The following is a 22,480-nucleotide window of genomic DNA, read 5'->3' as shown; positions in this document are numbered from 1 at the left end:
TTTCAAATTCATCTGTCATCTGTAAACACTGTTCTTGGTAAATCTTGGCAGCTTGCAGTAGGAATGTTGTTGCTTTGACTGAAGGGAGACTAGAAACCACCAAATATTTGAGCATCAGTGTTCAGGATGGAACCAGAACAATGTTTGTGTATCTGCTACTTATTACCCTGAATGATCATTGAAACTCCTGTGAAGCAATTTATCAATCTTTTGAGAGAAATGCATATACCAGTAATAGTGAATTAGGTATTCACAAGCATGCAAAAGCAAAAGTGAAATCATCAAATAGCCAATAAACTGAGCTCATCATGGAGTGGAGCCAGGGTCTCTCACTAGGTGGTGAATCAGGTACTTTCCATCGCATGTCATCGATTCAAAAATGTCTCTCCACTGAATGTTTCAGAAAACAATCCAATGACACTCAGTGCTTCACATCAGGACAAGAAAAGTAGGCTGTGATAATAATATTGTCTAAAAGTCAGTCCAGACAACTACTCAGCAGTCCTGTGATTTCCAATAACTGCTCGAGAAAGAAAGTGAAAGCAACAGATAGAAAATTCAAAACTCCGGGGCTTTCTGTAAACGTGACACAATGAGCAGCTTCAGTGTTTCCTGTTTATTTCTTGCGCTGAACTATTTCAAGATTACTGCAGACGAGAAAAGACAACACCCAGAGATACAATGTTATTTGGGCTGGATGATTTAGAGCCACAATGGACACAATGTAAATAAAAATTATATATGTAGCATTGTATATTACTGTAATATGCAAAATCTTTTAAATTAATAATTTAATTTACATCAGGGCAATAAACGTGGACTGTGATAGTAGTATCATTTGAAAGTCAATCCAGACAACTACTCAGCAGTCATGTGATTTCTTCTAACTGCTTGAGAAAAAAAGTGAAAGCAACAGATAGAAAATTAAAAACTCAGGGTCATTCCATAAACGTTACACAGTGAGCAGCTTCAGTGTTTTCTGTGTTTTTCCTATGCTGAACTATTTCAAAATTACAGCAGACAAGAAAAGACAACAGAGATATGATGTTATTTGGAATGGACGATTTAGAGCCACGATGGACACAATACAAACTAGAACTACATATGCAGCATAGTATGTTGCTGTAATATGCAAAATCCTTTAAATTCACATTTATTTATCATAAATTTAGCAGGTGATTACTTTACTAATGTGAGCCGTGCATTAATTAAAAACATTTAGCCAGTAAAAGAGAGCACAGCATCTGTCCTAATTGGTATCTCTAAACTTTTTGGCAACAAGTGTCAAGTGAGAAATGAACTATCAAATGAAATATTAAGCATGGTGCGCTTTAACAAACACTTCTTTTGTCTGATCCTGATCAATATTACTGGAGACATAGATATTTCTTTAGGGAAAAAATTAATCAGCAACATTACTGTATGTCAATATTCATTTTTTTTTAATTCAACAACAGTATTCAACAAGGGTTCCACACTGTACTAGTAAAATACAACTATATAATAAAAAAATTAACTTTATAGGTTCACGGTAATCATATTGGTTCAATCACTGGTGTATCATAAATCATGATATCAAATATTACTGTTTGTTTGAACAATTAAATAAACAGCCAAACAAAAAACTATTAAAAATCCAGTGGTGAAGCATTGCTCTTGTAAGGACTTCTGTTTAACTTCCACACACATTTAGAATCTGCGATCCTTTTTACATTACATTTTTGATCTTAAATTGTGTACGTTGATAAACTCCACAAAACACAATTTAATGTGTCAAAATGTAAATTTGAAAAGTGCAAATTCAAAAAAAAGCCACAGATTAGACTATACGACTCCTTGATGTTTCTGTCTAAAATAACATGTCCACTGTTTTCTTCTAGTCTTTGTTGATGATGATGATGATGATGATGATGATGATGATGATGATGATGATTATGATGGAGATGGTAATAATAATGATGATGATGCCTCAGCCTCCCCATCAACCTCCGTTGACCTTCCTCACCATCTGGACCACTGCCCCATCCTTGACTCCATATTCGGACAGAGGAGCAGAATCTTTATCCAGAGGCTTGGCTTCATAGACCAGCCTTATAACCTCCATGCTCTGTCCTAAACACACAGCAGAGAAAAGAGGAAGATCAGCTCTGTGCTGCATGGAAAGTTTATCAAAGCCTCTTGCTGTTGATATGTTGCAGAGTGTTTTATATACACATAAATATTGCAATTTAAATACAGTAACAACAAGGCAATTTAAGGTCAAACATTGTCATTGTAAAAGAACACGTCCATTATATATATGTGTGTGTGTGTTTTAGAATTATACAGAGATGCTTTTGACATTAAAAGGCCGTTAAGTGAGAACAAATTGCTATATGTAAAAATACAGGTTGTTGATATGGATTTTACATAACACACACACACACACACACACACACACACACACACACACACACACACATATATTCCAATTTCAATACAGTAACAAGGCAATTTAAGGCCAAACACTGTAAAAGAACAAATTACCATTTGTAAAAATACAGATTTTGGACATGGATGTTTAAAGTGTGGGCTGATAGGGAAAATATTCTTTCATTTCTGTTCTGAAAAACATACAAAACTGATTTTCATACATAAAACAGAAAGCATCTGTATCCTGCAGTTCATATTTTTTCTTTGTGTGTGTGTGCGTGTGTTTACCTGATAATTTAGGAAACTCCTTCACTGCTACAGTCTTCAGCTGGCGTACAGTCACACTTGGTAAGGGCTTCTTGGTTTTGTGCAGGAGGTTGATGGTCCTCCTCTCACCTATGTGAGAGCTGAGAACGATCTGGTCGGTTTTGCACATTTTCTTTGCTTTGTTTGTGTCAGAGGCGATGCTGCAATCCTTCTCTAGAGTCCTTTCACATTCACTCTATTTATAACCCAGATCAGAGAGGGGGCAGTCCTTTCGTTTTTACAGTACATAATACTTTATATCATTATGACACCATCTATTAGTTTGGAGGCTGTATTTTTTGTAAATATCATAAAAATATAACAGTTATGAAATCCAAAGTGAAAGCATTTTTTTTAAATGTCATTTTCAATTCTTGTTTAGAATCACTTTTTTTGACTGCATTCCTTTTTGTTTGTCAAAAAAGTCTGATAACACCTGGACCCTGAAGAGTTTGTCCGGTCATAAGAAAAGCTGAATATTGCATAAATCAAGTTGTTATAAATGCTGTGCTTTTATACTTTACATTTTTATACTGTAATATACTTTTCAGATTGTTATCTTCTATGTTTTTGTGCTGTGAGTCACAACATTTGCACTAAATTAGTCAAAATCCAACAATATATTGAGGTTATTTTTTATGAACTTTCGGTCACAACTACAAATTTTGCAATATAGTCTAAATATAAGTGACATATCAACAAACATTTATCATCAACATCATCGTTCTGGGTATTCTTATTTAAAATGATAGAATATTTCCAGACAGTTGGCCAAAAGTAAGCATAATTTAAAAATAAAAATCCCCTAGAACACCGGTCATTCGCAGTGGAAAGTCCCCTGTTTCTTATCGGTTTGTCCTCAGACTGAAAAGAAATCACGTGTATATGGCACCATAACACCAGATCACCAAACAAAACAACGAGAACAGAGGCACACCCATGCGCATTAGGTCATCCATCTTCAACATCTGCGAAGTCTCTCAGCATTTTTCCATGGTTTAGTAGCCGTTCACATCGCTTACCATTAAAAACTGTCTGTCTTAGTGTTGTTTCTCGTGTTCAGGCATTTCCCCCGCATGTTTCCTCTGATGCGCTGCTGGAGTGTCGCCTTTCTTTTACGCGCCGAGGACAGCTCTCCAAACACGCTGGTCACTCACACATCTCCTGCACAGGTAAAGAAACAAAAAAACACAGCCTGATTCAACCACAGCATCACTGATTCACATGTTAAATATGTCTGAAGTTAATACATCTGAGGGTGATCTGAGGGTGAAAGCTGACTTTCTAACTCTTCTGCGCGCCGTCGGTGTCTGGTGGTTGCAGTGTTTAACTAAACGTCCACCGTGTAGCTGCTGGGATCCCTAACATCCCCCTCCTCACAATATTTCGCTCCTCGAAGTGAAACCGAAAATAAATGTGTTCCTCCTCGCCTCCTGCTGTTGTTTTTGTGCAGGAGACTAGTATGCTGCAGGGTGAAATGAGCTCCGTAATGACAACCCAAGCAGCTCAACAGGAGAAGTGTTACGACCCTGGAGACAAAACGCTTAAATTTGTGGATGGAGAAGACGTCTTAGATTGTAAGTAGACTTCAGTCAATCTGTTTTAAGTTTCCCATATGAGTAGTAAGATATCATTGCTTTTTGTTTGTGTGACCTCTTTTTTTATTCTTCTGCTCAGTTCTGTATGAAGGCTTCAAGTCTCCCAGAGCTCTGATGTCCTGTGGTCATGCTGTGACCCCCACATCTCTCACCAACTGGTGTCTCAGGCAGCTGAATCAGGTAGGCTGCGAGTCATAAATGCTATCAACTTCATTTCTAAATTATAGAATACCTCTTCACCAGGACACTTTGTAACGCTCAGGAGAACTGGTAAAATACTGACTGCTGGGTTCCACTTCACTGCAGTGTTCAGATCCTTTAAAGACGCCCTCTAGAGACAGACAAGTTTTTCAGATCTTGTTAACATGTTCATATAGTGTCTTTTATAAGCTGCAAATCACATCATGAGATAAACAACTAATTGACAGTATGGCTGAACCTTCCCACCATAACACTGCAGCGTACCAACAACAGTCTCAAAACCAAACATTCAGACTTCCTGGGTTTCATATGGAACAAACCTCAGGGACCAATCACATCGACTCGCAGGTTGGAACTTTTTTCCATTCTTCTTCTGCAGAATACTTGTCAGGTTCTAACATGTGAATGAATTTCTCCAAAATCTAAACTTGTCATTGTGTTGTTTAAAGTAGTTTTACAGTGTTTGAGCAGCATCGTATGTGAGCTGGAGTTCTGAGCTGCAGCGAGAGGGGAGGAGTGGATGAAAATAGAGGAGGGGAGTTGATTGATTTTTGAAGGAAATAATGATGTAGAGTTACATCAAAGTCATTTCAATACCGGAAAAACAATGAAATCACCTCTAATATATGAGAATGAAAATATATATAGTGAGACAGATGATAAAATGTACAAAAATTGTACTTTGATTGACTGTCAGTGCTTATAGGTATTTCAGACTCATTCAACATTTTTGCAATGAAAACATGTCATTATACAAGATATCTTTCATTGAACAAACAAATAGGCACAATTACAGAATCACTGCTTCTTTTTTTCTCTTGTCAGTTACCATAAACAGCTCATTTTAGAAATATATTTAGTATTAAACTTGAATATACCAGTAACATCTATTAAAGAGAAAAGAAAATCATCTGTAAAATGAAAAGGAAAAAAATCAGTGAAATTACAGATTATTGTGAATATACAGTGCAGATGCAGCAACATTTGGCCTTAATAAGGCTTTCATAGCTTCAATCACTTAAGCAGTAAAACTTTGACATTGTCCAAACTCAAATTTCCAGTTGGATTAGTGTTTATTAATTTTTCATGTGTGATTGATGTTAAGTTTGTTGGTTAATAGATGTCCTGAAGGTTCTTCAGAGTTTCCGGTGTTGAGTGACTTTTTTCAAACTGTACACTTTTGTATATTTCTTTCCAGGGTGACAGCAGATTTGTGTGTGGTCAGTTTGGTTGTGGCGCTGAGTGGCCTTATGTGGAGGTTTGTAAAATGGCTCTCCTGACCTCTGAAGAAAAGAAATACTTCAAAAAAATATTGGCCTTCAATGCTGCCAGGGAGAACTTTCTTATCAAAGCAGTAAGTGTACGGTTGAAAATATAACATTCAGCAGCTGTTCTTGTGAAGTTGTTACTGAAAATTAGAATTCAAAACTGTTTTCACTTGTCTTTCATTTTTTTATGTATTAGTGTCCTGGATGCAAATCCTCTGTGATGAGAACAAATGAATCCAGCCTGAATGTCTGCTGCAAACTCTGCACATCAAACAAAGGACGGACCTTTGAATTCTGCTGGCAGTGTCTGAAGGAATGGAAAGGTCCAAAACCGCGATCGGACCGATGTGGAAATGATGGCTGCTGCAACCAGCTACTGAAAACCCTGCAAACCTGCCCAGATGTCGTCTTTGAGTTGATGCCGGACATCACTGGGTGTCCCTCCATCCGGGCCTGTCCCACCTGTGGCTCACTGCTGGAGCACAGCAAAAAAGACTGTAACTTCGTTGTCTGTCCACGATGTAAGATGAACTTCTGTTTCGTGTGCTTGAAGCAGTGTTATGAATGTTCAAGCTGTAGTGTCGCCCCCAGACAGACCTCTATACCTGTGTGGCATCATGTGAACCACACCAGACCATTTTCCCTCCAGTAACAAGTGCACCTATTTTCCATCCAGAAACATCTGGCAAATATAGTCACATTTGTGTTTTGTTTGTGAGAAATGTGTTGCCAAATATAATCATTATAACTGATGCCTTCCTGAATTATAGAGATGACAGTCAGTCAGAAGCAGGAGGTGGAACATGCATACATGTGCACTGCTGCATATTTATAATAAGGATATATCAACCTGAATGTTGAATAATTAGTAATTTACTGTCATTATGTGCTGTCCATATATTTGCATAAATTGTATTTTTAAGCTTTGACTTGTTCAAATTTTCATGTCAATAAAGCTCATTTCAACCAAATTAAGTTAACATGCAGTTATTACTGATACTCATATGTTGGTGAATAATTCAGAACCTTTAGATTATCAGATATAAACCAGAGAATGTGCTGTTCTTCACTGGAAAGACAACAGTTTATACCATTTGACATAAAAGAGAAAAATAACAACCACATTTCGTATTTCAACCAAAGTAAATCCTGATAACTTTGAATCATAGTCTGTGAATTATCAGAGAGAGACAATGTTTAGTTCTTTTCTGTTTCTCTTTGATTTATCCTTCATACTGTAAAATCTCACAGTTATATTAAACACTTATCTTGTATTATTGAGACAATTAGGTTTGTCTGTTTCAGTTTTACCATCACATCACGAGTTCAGTTTACCAACTTTCCAATGGAATGAATATTGACCTCATCACTTTTAAGGAGTTCAAACCTTGTTCAGCTATTTCCATGTAGCTCCCAGAATCAACTGCATGAAAGTGAAAATGAGCTCACTCTTTCCTAAATACAAGTTATGAGATGGAGGCCTTTCTGATAAGTGCAAAGTCTGACACAATAAGATTTATTTTAAAAAAAATAAAGATCCCAGCTCATTTGCAAAACAAGAATTTCAAGTTCTTCTATCATCTATAAACACTATTCTTGGTAAATCTTGGCAGCTCGCAGTAGGAATGTATGTCTTTGTTAAGCTAGACTTCAAATGTTGTTTTGACTGAAGGGAAAAACTGGAAACCACCAAATATTTGAGCATCAGCGTTCAGGATGGAACTAGAACAATGTTTGTGTACCTGCTGCTTTGTACCCAGAATGATCAGTAAAACTCCTGTGAAGTAATTTATCAGTCCTTTGGGAGAATAGCAGATACTGGTAATAATGATTTAGGTATTCACAAACATTCAAAAGCAAAAGTGATACAATGAAGCCCGATACTTCCCAGGCTTATCATAGCCAATGTAATATCCAATAAACTGAGTTCATCATTCACTAGGTGGTGAATCAGGTACTTTCCATCGCATGGCAGCGATTCAAAAATGTATCTCCACTGAATGTTTCAGAAAACAATCCAATAACACTCAGTGCTTCACATCAGGACAAGAAAAGTAGGCTGTGATAATAATATTGTCTAAAAGTCAATCCAGACAACTACTCAGCAGTCCCGTGATTTCCAATAACTGCTCGAGAAAGAAAGTGAAAGCAACAGATAGAAAATTCAAAACTCCGGGGCATTCCGTAAACGTGACACAATGAGCAGCTTCAGTGTTTCCTGTTTATTTCTTGTGCTGAACTATTTCAAGATTACTGCAGACGAGAAAAGACAACACTCAGAGATACAATGTTATTTGGGCTGGATGATTTAGAGCCACAATGGACACAACACAAATAAAAATTATATATGTAGCATGGTATGTTGCTGTAATATGCAAAATCCTTTAAATTCATATTTATTTATCAAATTCTGCAGGAAATTACTTTACTAATGTGAGACGTGCATTAATTAAAACATTTAGCCAGTAAAAGAGAGCACAGCATCTGTCCTCATTTATATCTCTAACCTTTTTGGCAACAGGTGTCAGGTGACAAATGAAATATCACATGAAATATGAAGTACAGGAATCCTGCAGACACTATATCTTTTTTTTCATCATGGGACTGATTGTGACAACTGTCCATTCCTAACATCTCCAAAGTGTTACACTTTAACAAACATTTCATATGTCTGAACTGATCAGTGCTACTGAAGACATAGATACACATTTCTTAAGGGGAAAAAAAATGAATCAGCAACATTACCGTACGTTAATATTCAGATTCACAGCCAACATCTGCATCAAACATCACAGGAGTTTTGTTGTAACTGTGCTTTTTTTCTTGAGGTTAAAATGAGTGTAGGTGGCATCTAATAAGGTGTATAATGTTTGTAAATCTGCTGAATGTTAATATATTTCCAGGAGCTATGTGATCAGATCAACATTCTCTAACCAGCTAAGACATAGTATTTGATAAATAACAGCTCAGACATCACACTTTGCAAATGTGGAACTATTATTAGTCCATCACAGTTCTGGCAAATGATTATACAACATCCACAGTACAAAGCAATGGAATAATAATACATATTTGCACCCCTAAAGAAATCAATAAAATCTTTATTTCATATCTTCTCTGAAATTAAATAAGAACATTCTCATACTGCCTTGAAGTTGTTTATATCATAGAATTTTAATGCAACTTTATGGTGAAATATAACTACAATTTACACATTTAACTTTAAAATATATTAAACAAAAAAGTTGGAATATATTTTACTAATATCAATATTGCAGTTATGATCATGTACACAGCCTGTTTACACTCCAGTTGCACAGCCTGCATTTGTGTGTCAAGTTCAACTATTATGCTGAAGTGTTTGCAAAAAAGAATACACATAGAACACTACTCATTCACATCTCCAAACATACAGACAACAAAACAACACTGTGATTTGGTTTTCATCTTTAATTAGATTCTATGACAAAATGAAATTAAATCAGTATGGTTTATTTAAAAACACAGAAATTTTTCACAGATGCTCAAAGTGTTTCCTTCAAAGCAGATTATCCCAATATGTAAATGTATGCATTAGTTGATTGTTTTATTCTTTATTTGACCAGGTAAGCTTAGCTGAGAACAATTTCTCATTTACGGTAATGACCTGGTAAGAGGCCCCAGCAGGAAGAAAGATCACAAAAAAACAAGTACTTATACAAAAAGTCACACACACGCGTTTAAACAGAGATTAAAAACACCCTACATTAATGCTAGAAATTCAGTGAAAATATTCAGCATGGGCAGTGGTTATCAAGGGTTCCACACTGCACTACTAAAATGGAACTCTACAATAAAAAAAAAAACGTTATAGGTTCATGGTAATCATACTGGTTCAATCACTGGTGTATCATAAATCATGATATCAAATATTACTGTTTGTTTGAACAATTAAATTAAAAAATAAAAACTTTTAAAAAAAAAAAAACAGTGATGAAACATTGTTCTTGTAAGGACTTCTGTTTAACTTCCACATATATTTAGAATCTACAATCCTTCAGATTCTTACATTACATTTTTCATCTTGAATTGTGTACGTTGCTAAACTCTACAAAAACACAATTTAATAAGTGTCAAAAAATGTAAATTTAAAAACTGCAAAGTATAAAAAAGCCACAGATTAGACTATATGACTCCTTGATGTTTCTGTCTAAAATAACATGTCCACTTTGATGATGACGACGACGACTCTCCGTCAACCTCCGTTGACCTTCCTCACCATCTGGACCACTGCCCCGGCCTTGACTCCATATTCGGACAGAGGAGCAGAATCTTTATCCAGAGGTTTGGCTTCACAGACCAGCTTTATGACATCCACGTTCTTTCCTAAATACACAGCAGAGGAAAGAGGGAGATCAGTTCTGTGCTGCATGGAAAGTTTATCAAAGCCTCTTGCTGTTGGTAAGTTGCAGAGTGTTTTATACACACACACATATATATATATACATACATATATATGTGTGTGTGTTTGTTTTAGAATTATACAGAGATGCTTTTGACATTAAAAGGCAGTTAAGTAAGAGCAAATTGCTATATGTAAAAATACAGGTTTTTGATATGGACTTTTAAACTTTTTACAACACACACACACACACACACACACACACACACACACACACACACACACACACACACACACACACACACACACACACACACACACACACACACACACACACACACACACACACACACACACAGCAATTTCAATACAGTAACAAGGCCATTTAAGGCCAAACACTGTAAAAGAACAAATTACCATTTGTAAAAATACAGATTTTTGACATGGATGTTTTTTGTTTATTTGTTTTTTAAACATGTTAACATATTATCTGCTATGTAAGAAAACAGGAATAATCTGTTAAAAAACAACTGCAAATTACTGCAGATAAAATGTCTAAAACTGTAAGAAATCACAGTTATAAACGATTCACTTTTAAAGTGTGGGCTGATAGGGAAAATATTCTTGCTTTTCTGTTCTGAAATACATGCAAAGCTCATTTTCATACATAAAATAGAAAGCATCTGTATCCTGTAGTTCATATTTTTTTCTTTCTGTGTGTGTGTGTGTGTATTTACCTGATAATTTAGGAAACTCCTTCACTGCTACAGTCTTCAGCTGGCGTACAGTCACACTTGGTAAGGGCTTCTTGGTTTTGTGCAGGAGGTTGATGGTCCTCATCTCCCCTGTGGGGGAGCTGACAACGAGCTGGTCGGTTCTACACATTTTCTTTGCTTTGTTTGTGTCAGAGGCGACGCTGCAATCCTTCTCTAGAGTCCTTTCACATTCACTGTATTTATAACCCAGATCAGAGAGGGGGCAGTCCTTTCGTTTTTACAGTACATAATACTTTATATCATTATGACACCATGTTTGGAGGGTGTGTTATTTGTAAATATCATAAAAATATCACAGTTCCAAAATACAAAGTGAAAGCATTTTTAATGTCATTTTTAATTCTTCTTTAGAATCACTTTTTTTGACTGCATTCCTTTATATTTGCCAAAAAAAATAGTCTTATCACATCTGGGCCCTGAAGAGTTTGTCCGGTCATAAGAAAAGCTGAATATTGCATAAATCATGTTTTGAATGTTGTGCTTTTATCCTTTCCATTTTTTACTGTGATATACTTTTTATGTTATTTTCTATTTGTTTGTACTGTGAGTCACAGCATTTGCATTAAATTAGTCAAAATCCAACGATATATTGAGGTTTTTTTTGATTAACTTCCTGTCACAACTACAAATTTTGCAATTTAGTCTAAATATGAAGTGACATATCAACAAACATTTATCATCAACATCATCGTTCTGGGTATTCTTATTTAAAATGATAGAATATTTCCAGACAGTTGGCCAAAAGTAAGCATAATTTAAAAAAAATAAAAATCCCCAGAACACCGGTCATTCGCAGTGGAAAGTCCCCTGTTTATCGGTTTGTCCTCAGACTGAAAAGAAATCACGTGTATATGGCACCATAACACCAGATCACCAAACAAAACAACGAGAACAGAGGCACACCCATGCGCCAAACATGCGCATTCGGTCATCCATCTTCAACATCTGCGAAGTCTCTCAGCATTTTTCCATGGTTTAGTAGCCGTTCACATCGCTTACCATTAAAAACTGTGTCTTCGTGTTGTTTCTCGTGTTCAGGCATTTCCCCCGCATGTTTCCTCTGATGCGCTGCTGGAGTGTCGCCTTTCTTTTACGCGCCGAGGACAGCTCTCCAAACACGCTGGTCACTCACAGATGTCCTGCACAGGTAAAGAAACAAAAAAACACAGCCTGATTCAACCACAGCATTACTGATTCACATGTTAAATATGTCTGAAGTTAATACATCTGAGGGTGATCTGAGGGTGAAAGCTGACTTTCTCACTCTTCTGCGTGCCGTCAGTGTCTGGTGGTTTCAGTGTTTAACTAAACGTCCACCGTGTAGCTGCTGGGATCCCCAACATCCCCCTCCTCACAATATTTCGCTCCTCGAAGTGAAACCGAAAGTAAATGTGTTCCTCCTGGTGTTGTTTATGTGCAGGAGACTAGTATGCTGCAGGGTGAAATGGGCTCCGTAATGACAACCCAAGCAGCTCAACAGGAGAAGTGTTACGACCCTGGAGACAATACGCTTAAATTTGTGGATGGAGAAGACGTCTTAGATTGTAAGTAGACTTCAGTCAATCTGTTTTAAGTTTCCCATATGAGTAGTAAGATATCATTGCTTTTTGTTTGTGTGACCTCTTTTTTTATTCTTCTGCTCAGTTCTGTATGAAGGCTTCAAGTCTCCCAGAGCTCAGATGTCCTGTGGTCATGCTGTGACCCCCACATCTCTCACCAACTGGTGTCTCAGGCAGCTGAATCAGGTAGGCTGCGAGTCATAAATGCTATCAACTTCATTTCTAAATGATAGAATACCTCTTCACCAGTACACTTTGTAACGCTCAGGAGAACTGGTAAAATACTGACTGCTGGGTTCCACTTCACTGCAGTGTTCAGATCTTTTGAAGACGCCCTCTAGAGACAGACAAGTTTTTTCAGATCTTGTTAACATGTTCATATAGTGTCTTTTATAAGCTGCAAATCACATCATGAGATAAACAACTAATTGACAGTATGGCTGAACCTTCCCACCATAACACTGCAGCGTACCAACAACAGTCTCAAAACCAAACATTCAGACTTCCTGGGTTTCATATGTAACAAACCTCAGGGACCAATCATATCGACTCTTAGCGTGGAACTTTCTCTTCTATTCTTCTTGCTCAGAACTCATTTAACATTATAAAATCCAGGAGGGGGAGGAGTGGATGAAAAGAGAAGAGGGGACATGATTGCCTTTTAAAGGAAATAATAAAAGCAGGAAAAACAACCACCCTTTATCTGTACACCGCTAAATCCTCATTAGTGTCTTGGGATGCTGGAGTCTATCCCAGTTGACTTAGGGTGACGATTTTCCTGGACAGGTAACAGTCTATCACAGGACCACACAGAAAGACAAACAAACACTCTCACATTCACACCTACGGACGATTTAGAATCGCCAATTAACCTCAACATGGGACGCCGGAGAACCCAGAGAAAACCCACACATGTACAGGGAGAACATGCCAACTCCATGCAGAAAGATCCCAGGCTGGGATGCAAACTGTCAGGTTTTAATATTATATGGTGATTAAATGAGCTGTCTGCACAGTTTATAGTGTTTTTAGTGTCATTTTATCTTATTTGATGATTGATATGATACTTCAGGATATTTGGAAAATCAACTGGTTAACATGATGTGGTGATTTAATTTACACAGTAACTAACAATATTCTCACTGATTCCTTGAGATACACAAACAAATATCTTTAAATGACATTTGATTAGAGTACACAAAAATGCACTACTCACATGAGTGTACTTACTGTTTATTTGAATACAGTTTTTTGATTTTATGATGAAAATTTGAGGCTACAGCAGAACAGAATATTAATCCAAAATGAAGCAATATAAGTAAAAGTCTGCTCATAATGCAATTTTAAAATTACTGAAAGATATTATTATGCATCAATTGATCCCTCTTTTTCTTTGCAAATGTAGCTGGCAAAATAAAGAAGCAGTTTTTCAACAGATTGGGTAAAACTGGCCGAAGCAGCAAGAATTTATGATGAAATCAGAGACACATTTGCTAAAATAATGTTTATGGCAGCTGATTAGCAAGCTGTAGGGGGATTTTTTTTATATAGTTTATTTGCAGAAGTTGTTCAGTTGCTGGAAAAGACATGTACAAGAATGTAGTTGTGACACGTCCTTTAAAATAACAAGGGTTAAGCAACAGAGATCATTTTACCCAACTGTGCTTATGTTTTGCAACACACATATATACACACACAAACACATATACATAATATAAAATGTATTTATATGTTTTTATGACATACACATTTTAAATATTGCATTCTCCCTTTTTAACTGGTGATTCTAAATTGTCCATGATTGTTTGTCTGTATAGTCCTGTGATTGACTGTTGACCTGTCCAGGGTGTCTCCTGCCTTCACCTTAAGTCAGCTAGGATAAACTCCAGCCCCCACAACCCTGATGAGGATTGTATAGATGATGGATGTGTTACAGAGGTAGTAGAAGAACCCAGGCACAGACACAGGGAAACTGGCAGAACAAGTGATTATAGAAAATGATTTTATTTTACTAGATAACTAACTGATAAACTGGACTGGGGAGACAGAACTTAACCAAACAACTCAAAAACTCTACAAACACAAAATACAACAACCGTGAGCTTCAAAACTAAACTGAATAACCAGACTAAGCTGAGGAGGGGTACTCACAAGATGGGGGAATTGACAACAGGGGAAGACAGGCTTAGGGAATCCAGGGGTAGATGAAGACAAAACAGGAAAACAGGCTGGAGACTCAAACAGTAAGAATCCAGAGAACAGAGTCTGTGACAGCATGTGAGTCAGTGATCCAGCAGGGAGTGAATCAAAGCACAGAGCTAAAATAGGTGAATGGAGTGACCTGATTACTGCAGCTGATGTGCATTACAGCAATCAGCTCAGTGCAGGCAGGTGAGACAAGGGAGGCAGACAGACAGACGCAGAGACCAACAGACACCAACAGAGGGAGCCAGAGGGACAAGACAAGGAGAGAGAGACAACAGGGAGAGAGATGACAGGATGAGCGAGAAAATTACAAAAGAAACAGATGACAAAGACAAGAAGAAGGAAAAAGGAGGAAAAGAGGAAGAAGGAGAAAGAAGGGCAGGGTCATAACAGGATGGCTGTGTTTTGATTTATAATAAATTCTTGTACAGACCAAAAAAAAAAAGTCATTTCTGTTCAAAAGCTGACATTTTATGGTTATTAAAAATTTAATTTCAAGTAATTTATACCAAACAAGTGAATTCACACTGTATTTTTTATCATCTTATTCCTATTTTTCTGTATTCAAACATACAGAAAAAAAAACAAATTCTGTGAAATTGCAGATTATTTTGAATATACAGTGCAGACGCAGCAACGTTTGCTCTCAATATGGTGTTTATGATTTTAATCCTTTAAGTCGTAAAACTTTGATATTGTCCAAACTTAAATTTCTAGCTGGATTAATGACCATTAATATTTCATGTGTGATGTTGACATTGTTGGTTAATAGATATCCTGGAGGTTCTTCAGAGTTTCCAGTGTTGAGTGTCTCTTTTCAAACTGTACACTTTTGTATATTTCTTTCCAGGGTGACAGCAGATTTGTGTGTGGTCAGTTTGGTTGTGGCGCTGAGTGGCCTTATGTGGAGGTTTGTAAAATGGCTCTCCTGACCCCTGAAGAAAAGAAATACTTTGAACAAACGTTGGCCTTGAATGCTGCCAGGGAGAACTTTCTTATCAAAGCAGTAAGTGTATGATTGAAAATATAACATTCAGCAGCTGTTCTTGTAAAGTTGCTACTGAATATTAGAATTTAAAGAAAGACCTTCACGGTTTTCTCTTTTCTTTCATGATTTGTAGTGTCCTGGATGTAATTCTCCTGTAATGAGAACAAATGAATTCAGCCTGAGTGTCTGCTGCCAACTGTGCACAGCAATAAAAGGACGGACCTTTGAATTCTGCTGGCAGTGTCTGAAGAAATGGAAGGGTCCAAAGCCACGACTGGACCGCTGTGGAAACAATGGCTGCTGCAACCAGCTACTGAAAACCCTGCAAACCTGCCCAGATGTCGTCTTTGAGTCGATGCCGGGCATCACTGGGTGTCCCTCCATCCGGGCCTGTCCCACCTGTGGCTCACTGCTGGAGCACAGCAAAAAATACTGTAAATCTATGGTCTGTCCACGATGCAAGGTGAAGTTCTGTTTCGTGTGCTTGAAGCTCTTTTCCAGTTGTTTGAAAACGAGTCAGCCTTACACGATGTGCAGCAGCGGTGTCGCCCCCAGACAGATCTCTGTACCTGTGTGGCATCATGTGAACCACATCAGACCCTTCTCTCTCCAGTGACAAGTGCACCTATTTTCCATCCAGAAACATGTGGTAAACATACTCACATTCGGGTTTTGTTTGTGAGGAATGTATTGCCAAATATAATCACTATTACTGGTGCTTTCCTGAAATACAGAGATGACAGTAAAGCAGAAGGTGGAACATGTATATACTGTATGTGCATACACTTTAAAATCTAATATGTTTAGTTATTATTGGCCATCATTTCTTTGTGTTGTTTTTAAATGTCAGCTCATTGGTCCATAAAGTCATCTAAGGTTTATATCATCTGTTTCTGTGTGCTTCCTTTATCATTTTGTTGCTTTTCTGCTCTATTGTTGTGTGTATCAGATTCACTGCAAGCAATGCTTTTCTACATGAAACCCAGCTGTTGTTCTGTTTAAATAAAAGCGATCTAAAATGTAGAAGTGTGTGAACTTCTCTTTTCCTGTCAGACATGTTCATGTAGATAAATATTCTATCTCACCAAGCCACTATGGACAAAAAAAACTCATGTAAAATGGCACACATCAAATTTTGTTCAAGATATTAAAAACAATTGTCGTCCTAATTTAGCTTTAGCATTTAGCATTTAGTGTGATATTAAAAGTTATATAACTGGTATGAGTGTTATATATCAATCTGAATGGTGTATAATTAGTCATTTACTGTCAGTATGTGCTATCCAGATATTTGCAGAAATGTTATTTTTATGCTTTGGTTTGTTGAAATTTTCACTCCAATAAAGCCAATTTAACTGAATTAAATTAGCATGCAGTTATTTCTAAACCCTCATGCAGCTGGTGAATAATTCATGGCCCTAAGGTTATTAGATACAAGCCTCAGAATGTGCTATTCTTCACCGGACAGACAACAATTTTTAATTTATATATGGGCTTAAATAATAAAGATGAAGATGATGGCATCGATTCAAAAGTGTATCTCCACTGAATGTTTCAGAAAACAGTCCAATACCACTCAGTACTTGACATCAAGGCAATAATAGCAAAAAAAGCAGCAATAATAGTTTTTAAAAGTCAATCCAGACAATTACTCAGCAGTCATGTGATTTCTTCTAACTGCTGGAGAAAAAGTGAAAGCAACAGATAAGAAGTGGAAAACTCAGGGACATTCCGTAAACGTGACACAGTGAGCAGTTTCAGTGTTTACCGCAGACAAGAAAAGACAAGACTCAGACATATGATGTTCTTTGTCTCGAGGCTGGATGATTTGGAGCCACAATGAAAGAAAGACATCTTAAACTATATATGGAGCACTGTATGTTGCTGCTACATGCCAGACTCTCAAAATTCATGTTTATTTATCATAAATTCTGCAAGTAACTACTTTACTAAAGTGAGACATGCATTAATTAAAACATTTAACCAGTAAAAGAGAGCACAGCATCTCAAAAATAAACTGATGAATACTGGTTAGACGAGGCTTTCAATGAAAAGGTAATAAGATTATGAGTATATCTGTTTTACAAGGGTTGCAAATTACTTTCATGTCAACATTTAAAGAGCCAAAAGGGCAAAGAGTCTTCTTTAAATGCTCTGAAAGTCAACAACTTGCAGTTAGCACTTACAAGCTGACATTCTTTCTGATTTGGACTGTATCCATTCAGGCTAAAACGGGAATTGCAACAAGACGAATAACCATATGAAGCTGAAAACAAGACCGAGCCTGAACAATAGCCAAAGTAGGTGCGTTCATGACGTCATCACAGACTTCATCACAGACATCAAACATCACAGCAGAGGGCAGCGTAGTGCTGTTTCTCTGACCTGTAATATTCACAGTTGAAGCTGAAGCAGCACTCATGAGGATAGTATGGACATGCTTGCATCACTAAATCCCCATTTTGTATTGTTGTATGTGCTTATAATCTCAGAAAACTGTCCAGGTTTCATCAAGTAATGAAGTCTGTGCATATCATGTGAAGTTTTTCTGTTTGATGATATTAAACACAAATTTGGGAATCAGTGGCTTCCATTAACACCCACAGTAAATCTCATTCACTGCCTGCATAATTGCCCAGCTCCATCCTGTTGACTTCTTGATAACTTTATAGTTTAAAGATACATTTCCTGCTACACAGTGCACTATCACATGATGTAAAACAGGCTCTCTATTGAGCTTAAAGAGACGTAACAAGAAAGAAAACATGTGAGAGGTAGAAATTGATAGTGATGTGGAAACAAAGTCCCAAATCAAGGGTCAGCGTCTCAGACCTGAGCCCGGTCAAATGACCAAAAGGCTTCTTTAAATAAAATTAAATAAAATTAAAAAAAACAAATTTGACAAAAGGGTACTTTGGGCATCAAGAGGCAAAAAGGGCAGGTGCTTCAGCCCTCTCCACCCCCTGCACCAATTCAATACCTTAGATGAATCCTGTTGTTTGAAATTCACATCCAGAGGTTTGCTTTCTGGACTGATGAAGCCAGAAGCTTGCTTCAGGGAACCCTTAAACCACTTTATAGAGAGACATCACTCAGAAAGTTCCCCTCCACATGCAGACTGTCACTGACTACTGGACTTCATTGTTCAGTCAAAGGGATCTGAGCAGGATGAGAACATTTTCAAAGTACCACCAATACTTTGAAAATGTTCCTGTTTTCTCATCACTGCAGACTGAGTCACAAGGTATAATATCAGTGGACATAACCTTTTGTTGCTGCGTTTTAAAAGAACACCTGAGTTCCAGAAAATATAAAGTAGGGGTGGAAAAACTTTTCGGACACACTTAAAATTGAACACAATCTCAAATATTATCTTTGTGGGAAAAATCTTTTTTGTGTTTCAAAAGGTGTGGCTGCATTAGACAGATACAAATACAAATTATATTTTTGTTGTTTATTGTTTACAAGAAAAACAAACAAAACTAAATTCTATCAAAATGACCCAGTACTGGAAATGTATTATTTTACTAGAAACAATCAATTTTGAGGTATTAATGGCTTTTAAGGATTTGTTTGGTATTATAGCTGTGACTGTACTAAAAGAAATTGCACTTGAATGCAACACTTTACAAATATATGGGGTGTCTGTAAACTTTTTTCCACCACTGTATATACATACACACATATACATATACATACATGTAGTTCTAAACTATGCTCGGGGAGGAAAAAAGACACACAATTGGCTCCAGAAAAAGTAAACTACTGTAATGTTCAAAACCTGTAAATTCAGCAAAAATAACAGCAAATACTTGAAGCAAGAATATGTTTTGCTGATTTCAACACAGTAAGAAATAGCATAACTGTAGGGTCAAACTATGTAAAGCAACAGATTATCACTAAGAAAAATACATTTGTTTTGGCGTGAATATTATGTCCATTTGTTTTTCTGTGATTTTCTTAACTGTCCGCTGCATTTGAACATGTGTTAAATAACAAAAATGCTTTACTAACTTGTCCATAATAAGCACAATTTTCATTCAAATAATGTAAAACATATTTAAAATAATCATATTTCCTGCTAATTTAAATACAGTTAAACAGTGCAGTTTTACAGTCAAGAATTCTTACTTCATGTGGACAAAATGTACTGTTTGATTTGTGTGTTTTTTTTCTTTCTTTTTTAACAGCTGATACATGAAACAACAGCAAATTGTTTAAGAAGAAAACACTGTTACAAAGAGTTTAAAATGTTCATTTTTTATGGTGTGATTTGATCAGATCCAGACTCGGTCTAATGTGGTCCACATTCAACAAAAGCAGTGAGATCGCTCTAATTTTGCACCTTCACTAATGGTATAAAGCTTTCACAAATGTTAAGGTGGGTTTCAGACAGCATTAAGCATTTACCTAAAACACTGAACATAGTTTGACATCCTTGAAAAAGTTGAGTTTCCCTTACCTTTTTGCTGTATTATCATCTAATATAACCTCATTAACAGCATACCAAAAAAACATAATTCTCTTTTGGATATTTCCTGGGGTCATTAACAACTGCATGATTAAAATTTTTTTTTTTCTGACTTGAATGCAGATGATCTCGCTGATGATTTGCCTAAATGTTGCCTGTGTGTATGTGAGTGAATTAATAACACCACGGAACATATAAACCAGCATAAAGTAAATCTGCTTGACTGAACCGATAGACTGAGTGTCTTTATTCCTCCTACACTGACTGTATGAGCCTCTAGTCAGTTGAATACCTGAAGTATAAGAATGTCTATTAGAGTAGACAGGACTTTACATCAGTCCCTGTTCTGTGTTTAACACTCCTCCCCTCCATCACTACCTCCCTTTTAGTTTTAACACTGATACTTTCTAAAGGTTCACAGTTGTTCTTGAAGAGCTACAGTTTGTTTTAGCCTTTGCACCAGTCTGATTTCAGGCCTTCTAAACAGAACAAAACTTGATAAGAGTCCAGGAGGAGCTGTAGCACCACCTAAAGGTTAATCCAAAGGGAACACTCTACAAGTCCAAAGGCTGAAAAAGGGGTTTAATATAAAAGAAATTAAGAAAAATGAATATAAAAACAACAGACGCCTTCACCAACATACATAATGGCACACTTTGGTAGATTTCATGAGCTTATACAGGATTAAATAAACAGCATTTCCGTCTTCAAGCTGCAGTGAACTGAAGACCGTCATCCTGTCAGCTTCCAGGTTTAGTTTTCCATCATGTATGACTCCCAGAATTACAACCGTTCTTTGTTGCAGAGTCGTACGTGAGCTGGTGTGCTCAAGCTGTAGTGAATGGTGGAGGAGGAGGTGGAGATAGATCTTCAGTCTGAGGGAAGCACCACTGTTGTGTTTCATATAAACCATTTTAAGATCAGAACGGATTATTGTAATTAATACAACTTTTTAATAAAACGTCTTACAATCCAGTCTTTGTTCTTCAAAATGTCCACATCCTGTGTTTTTGTTTCATTAAGAGTGACACTTGAACTGTTTGAGAGCTTGGGTCGCTGAGGTGCAGTTGTGTTACTAAAATGGTTCAAAATTTAGCAAGCTTTTCCATACTTTGGCTTTTGTCCTTGTCACCCATCCCTCCATCTCCTTTCTCTGGAAACCCTCCTCCCGGTACCTTAATGACTATATGTATTGTGGACAGGTGTTGGACTCCATATTTACACAGCAGGGTGGAGTCTTCATCCAGAGCTTGATCTCCGAAGATCAGCCGCAAATCATCTGACCCTAATGTGCGCGCGCGCGCGCACACGCGCACACACACACACACACACACACACACACACACACACACACACACACACACACGAAGTTAAAACCAAGCAGTGACTGTCAACCACAGTAACTGGACAATAACAGGATTCTAACCTGCAGCCAAAAGATCAAAGTGTCTGTTTCAATTCTGAACCTCAGAGTGTAACCAGAGTCTTTCTACCTGATCTGTCACCATAAAAGTTCTCATGACTTCATCCCCAGGTGACGGGGATGCAGCATTAATCTGTTTAGTCCATAATTAACGGTGCTTGCTGGTCAAATGAAGTTTTTTTTTTTTTTTTTTTTTACCTACGCCCTCGGGAAGCTTCTGGAAGATTTTCTTCTTCAGCTGCAGCACTGTCATGCTCTTCATCTGCTCCTCGGTGTTGCACAGGTCGATTATCATCTTCTCCCCTCTTAGTCCGTGAACCACCACCTGGTAGATTCTCGGCATTTTTGCGCTGTTTTGTGTGAAAATTGCTGCGCTGTTTTCGCTTCTGGCGCTGAGAGCTCAATGCAGTTTCTGGCTGCAACGTGACGTCAGAGAGGACTGAGGATACTTTCACTTTCATTCAAAGTCTTTTTCTTGTTTTTATTACCAACACTATTAGAGTTCCGTAAAGTTTGAAAGATATTCACAGATTCGGACTTCGGCATTAATAACTCATGAGATATAGCCAGGTTTGTCAAAACATTAACGATGCCTCTTTCAAATCGTTGTCAGGTAGACCTTAATGTGTATGTAACCCACACGGTCCGCGTCTGCTACATTTGGCGCGTCCTTCCACAAACCTTGCGTAGCTCTGCGTTGTGTTCTTGATCTATATTGATGCAGGGTGTCATGCAGAGGGAGAAGAGGATCACACAGCGGCGGTCGTAATTGTGACTGAGACCTTTGTTATCGCCAAGTCGCGCACATACAGCCTTCAACTGTCCAAAACAAAACATATCTGGCGAAACATGGCGCTCTCCATTGAACAAGACAAGCTATGGTGTCCGAGAA

The 22,480-nt window shown here is 37.3% G+C and overlaps 3 protein-coding genes across 6 annotated transcripts; 2 read left to right on the top strand and 1 right to left on the bottom strand.

Moving 5' to 3' along the window:
* Positions 1 to 24: 24 nt before the first annotated feature.
* zgc:194655 (uncharacterized protein LOC794380 homolog) lies at positions 25 to 22,480 on the bottom strand. Of its 4 annotated transcripts, none has more exons than XR_007939879.1 (4): positions 12,199 to 12,381; positions 11,942 to 12,081; positions 2,701 to 3,882; positions 25 to 2,112 (listed from the first exon to the last, which is right to left on the bottom strand). XR_007939879.1 is itself a non-coding variant. In XM_051944101.1 (3 exons), exons 2-3 carry the CDS (start codon positions 11,049 to 11,051, stop codon positions 10,020 to 10,022), a joined length of 279 nt encoding a protein of 92 aa, XP_051800061.1. In that variant the 5' UTR covers positions 11,052 to 11,115; positions 11,942 to 12,044; the 3' UTR covers positions 9,218 to 10,019. The 4 variants fall into 4 exon arrangements, 2 of the variants coding, with proteins under 2 accessions (XP_051800062.1, XP_051800061.1); XR_007939880.1 differs by lacking the exon at positions 2,701 to 3,882 and adding an exon at positions 10,904 to 11,115 and having other exon boundaries at positions 32 to 2,112; positions 12,199 to 12,362; XM_051944101.1 differs by lacking the exons at positions 25 to 2,112; positions 2,701 to 3,882; positions 12,199 to 12,381 and adding exons at positions 9,218 to 10,150; positions 10,904 to 11,115 and having other exon boundaries at positions 11,942 to 12,044.
* On the top strand, positions 3,763 to 6,752 carry LOC110969877 (ankyrin repeat and IBR domain-containing protein 1-like). The gene is made up of 5 exons (XM_051944099.1): positions 3,763 to 3,890; positions 4,172 to 4,295; positions 4,396 to 4,496; positions 5,716 to 5,871; positions 5,982 to 6,752. Exons 1-5 carry the CDS (start codon positions 3,795 to 3,797, stop codon positions 6,435 to 6,437), a joined length of 933 nt encoding a protein of 310 aa, XP_051800059.1. The 5' UTR covers positions 3,763 to 3,794; the 3' UTR covers positions 6,438 to 6,752.
* LOC110972274 (uncharacterized) lies at positions 11,972 to 16,720 on the top strand. The gene is made up of 5 exons (XM_051944098.1): positions 11,972 to 12,089; positions 12,363 to 12,486; positions 12,587 to 12,687; positions 15,557 to 15,712; positions 15,828 to 16,720. Exons 1-5 carry the CDS (start codon positions 11,994 to 11,996, stop codon positions 16,308 to 16,310), a joined length of 960 nt encoding a protein of 319 aa, XP_051800058.1. The 5' UTR covers positions 11,972 to 11,993; the 3' UTR covers positions 16,311 to 16,720.

This window comes from Acanthochromis polyacanthus, chromosome 23, assembly GCF_021347895.1.
Source record: "Acanthochromis polyacanthus isolate Apoly-LR-REF ecotype Palm Island chromosome 23, KAUST_Apoly_ChrSc, whole genome shotgun sequence".
NCBI lineage: Eukaryota > Metazoa > Chordata > Actinopteri > Pomacentridae > Acanthochromis > Acanthochromis polyacanthus.
This window is presented reverse-complemented; position numbering and strand designations above follow the sequence as displayed.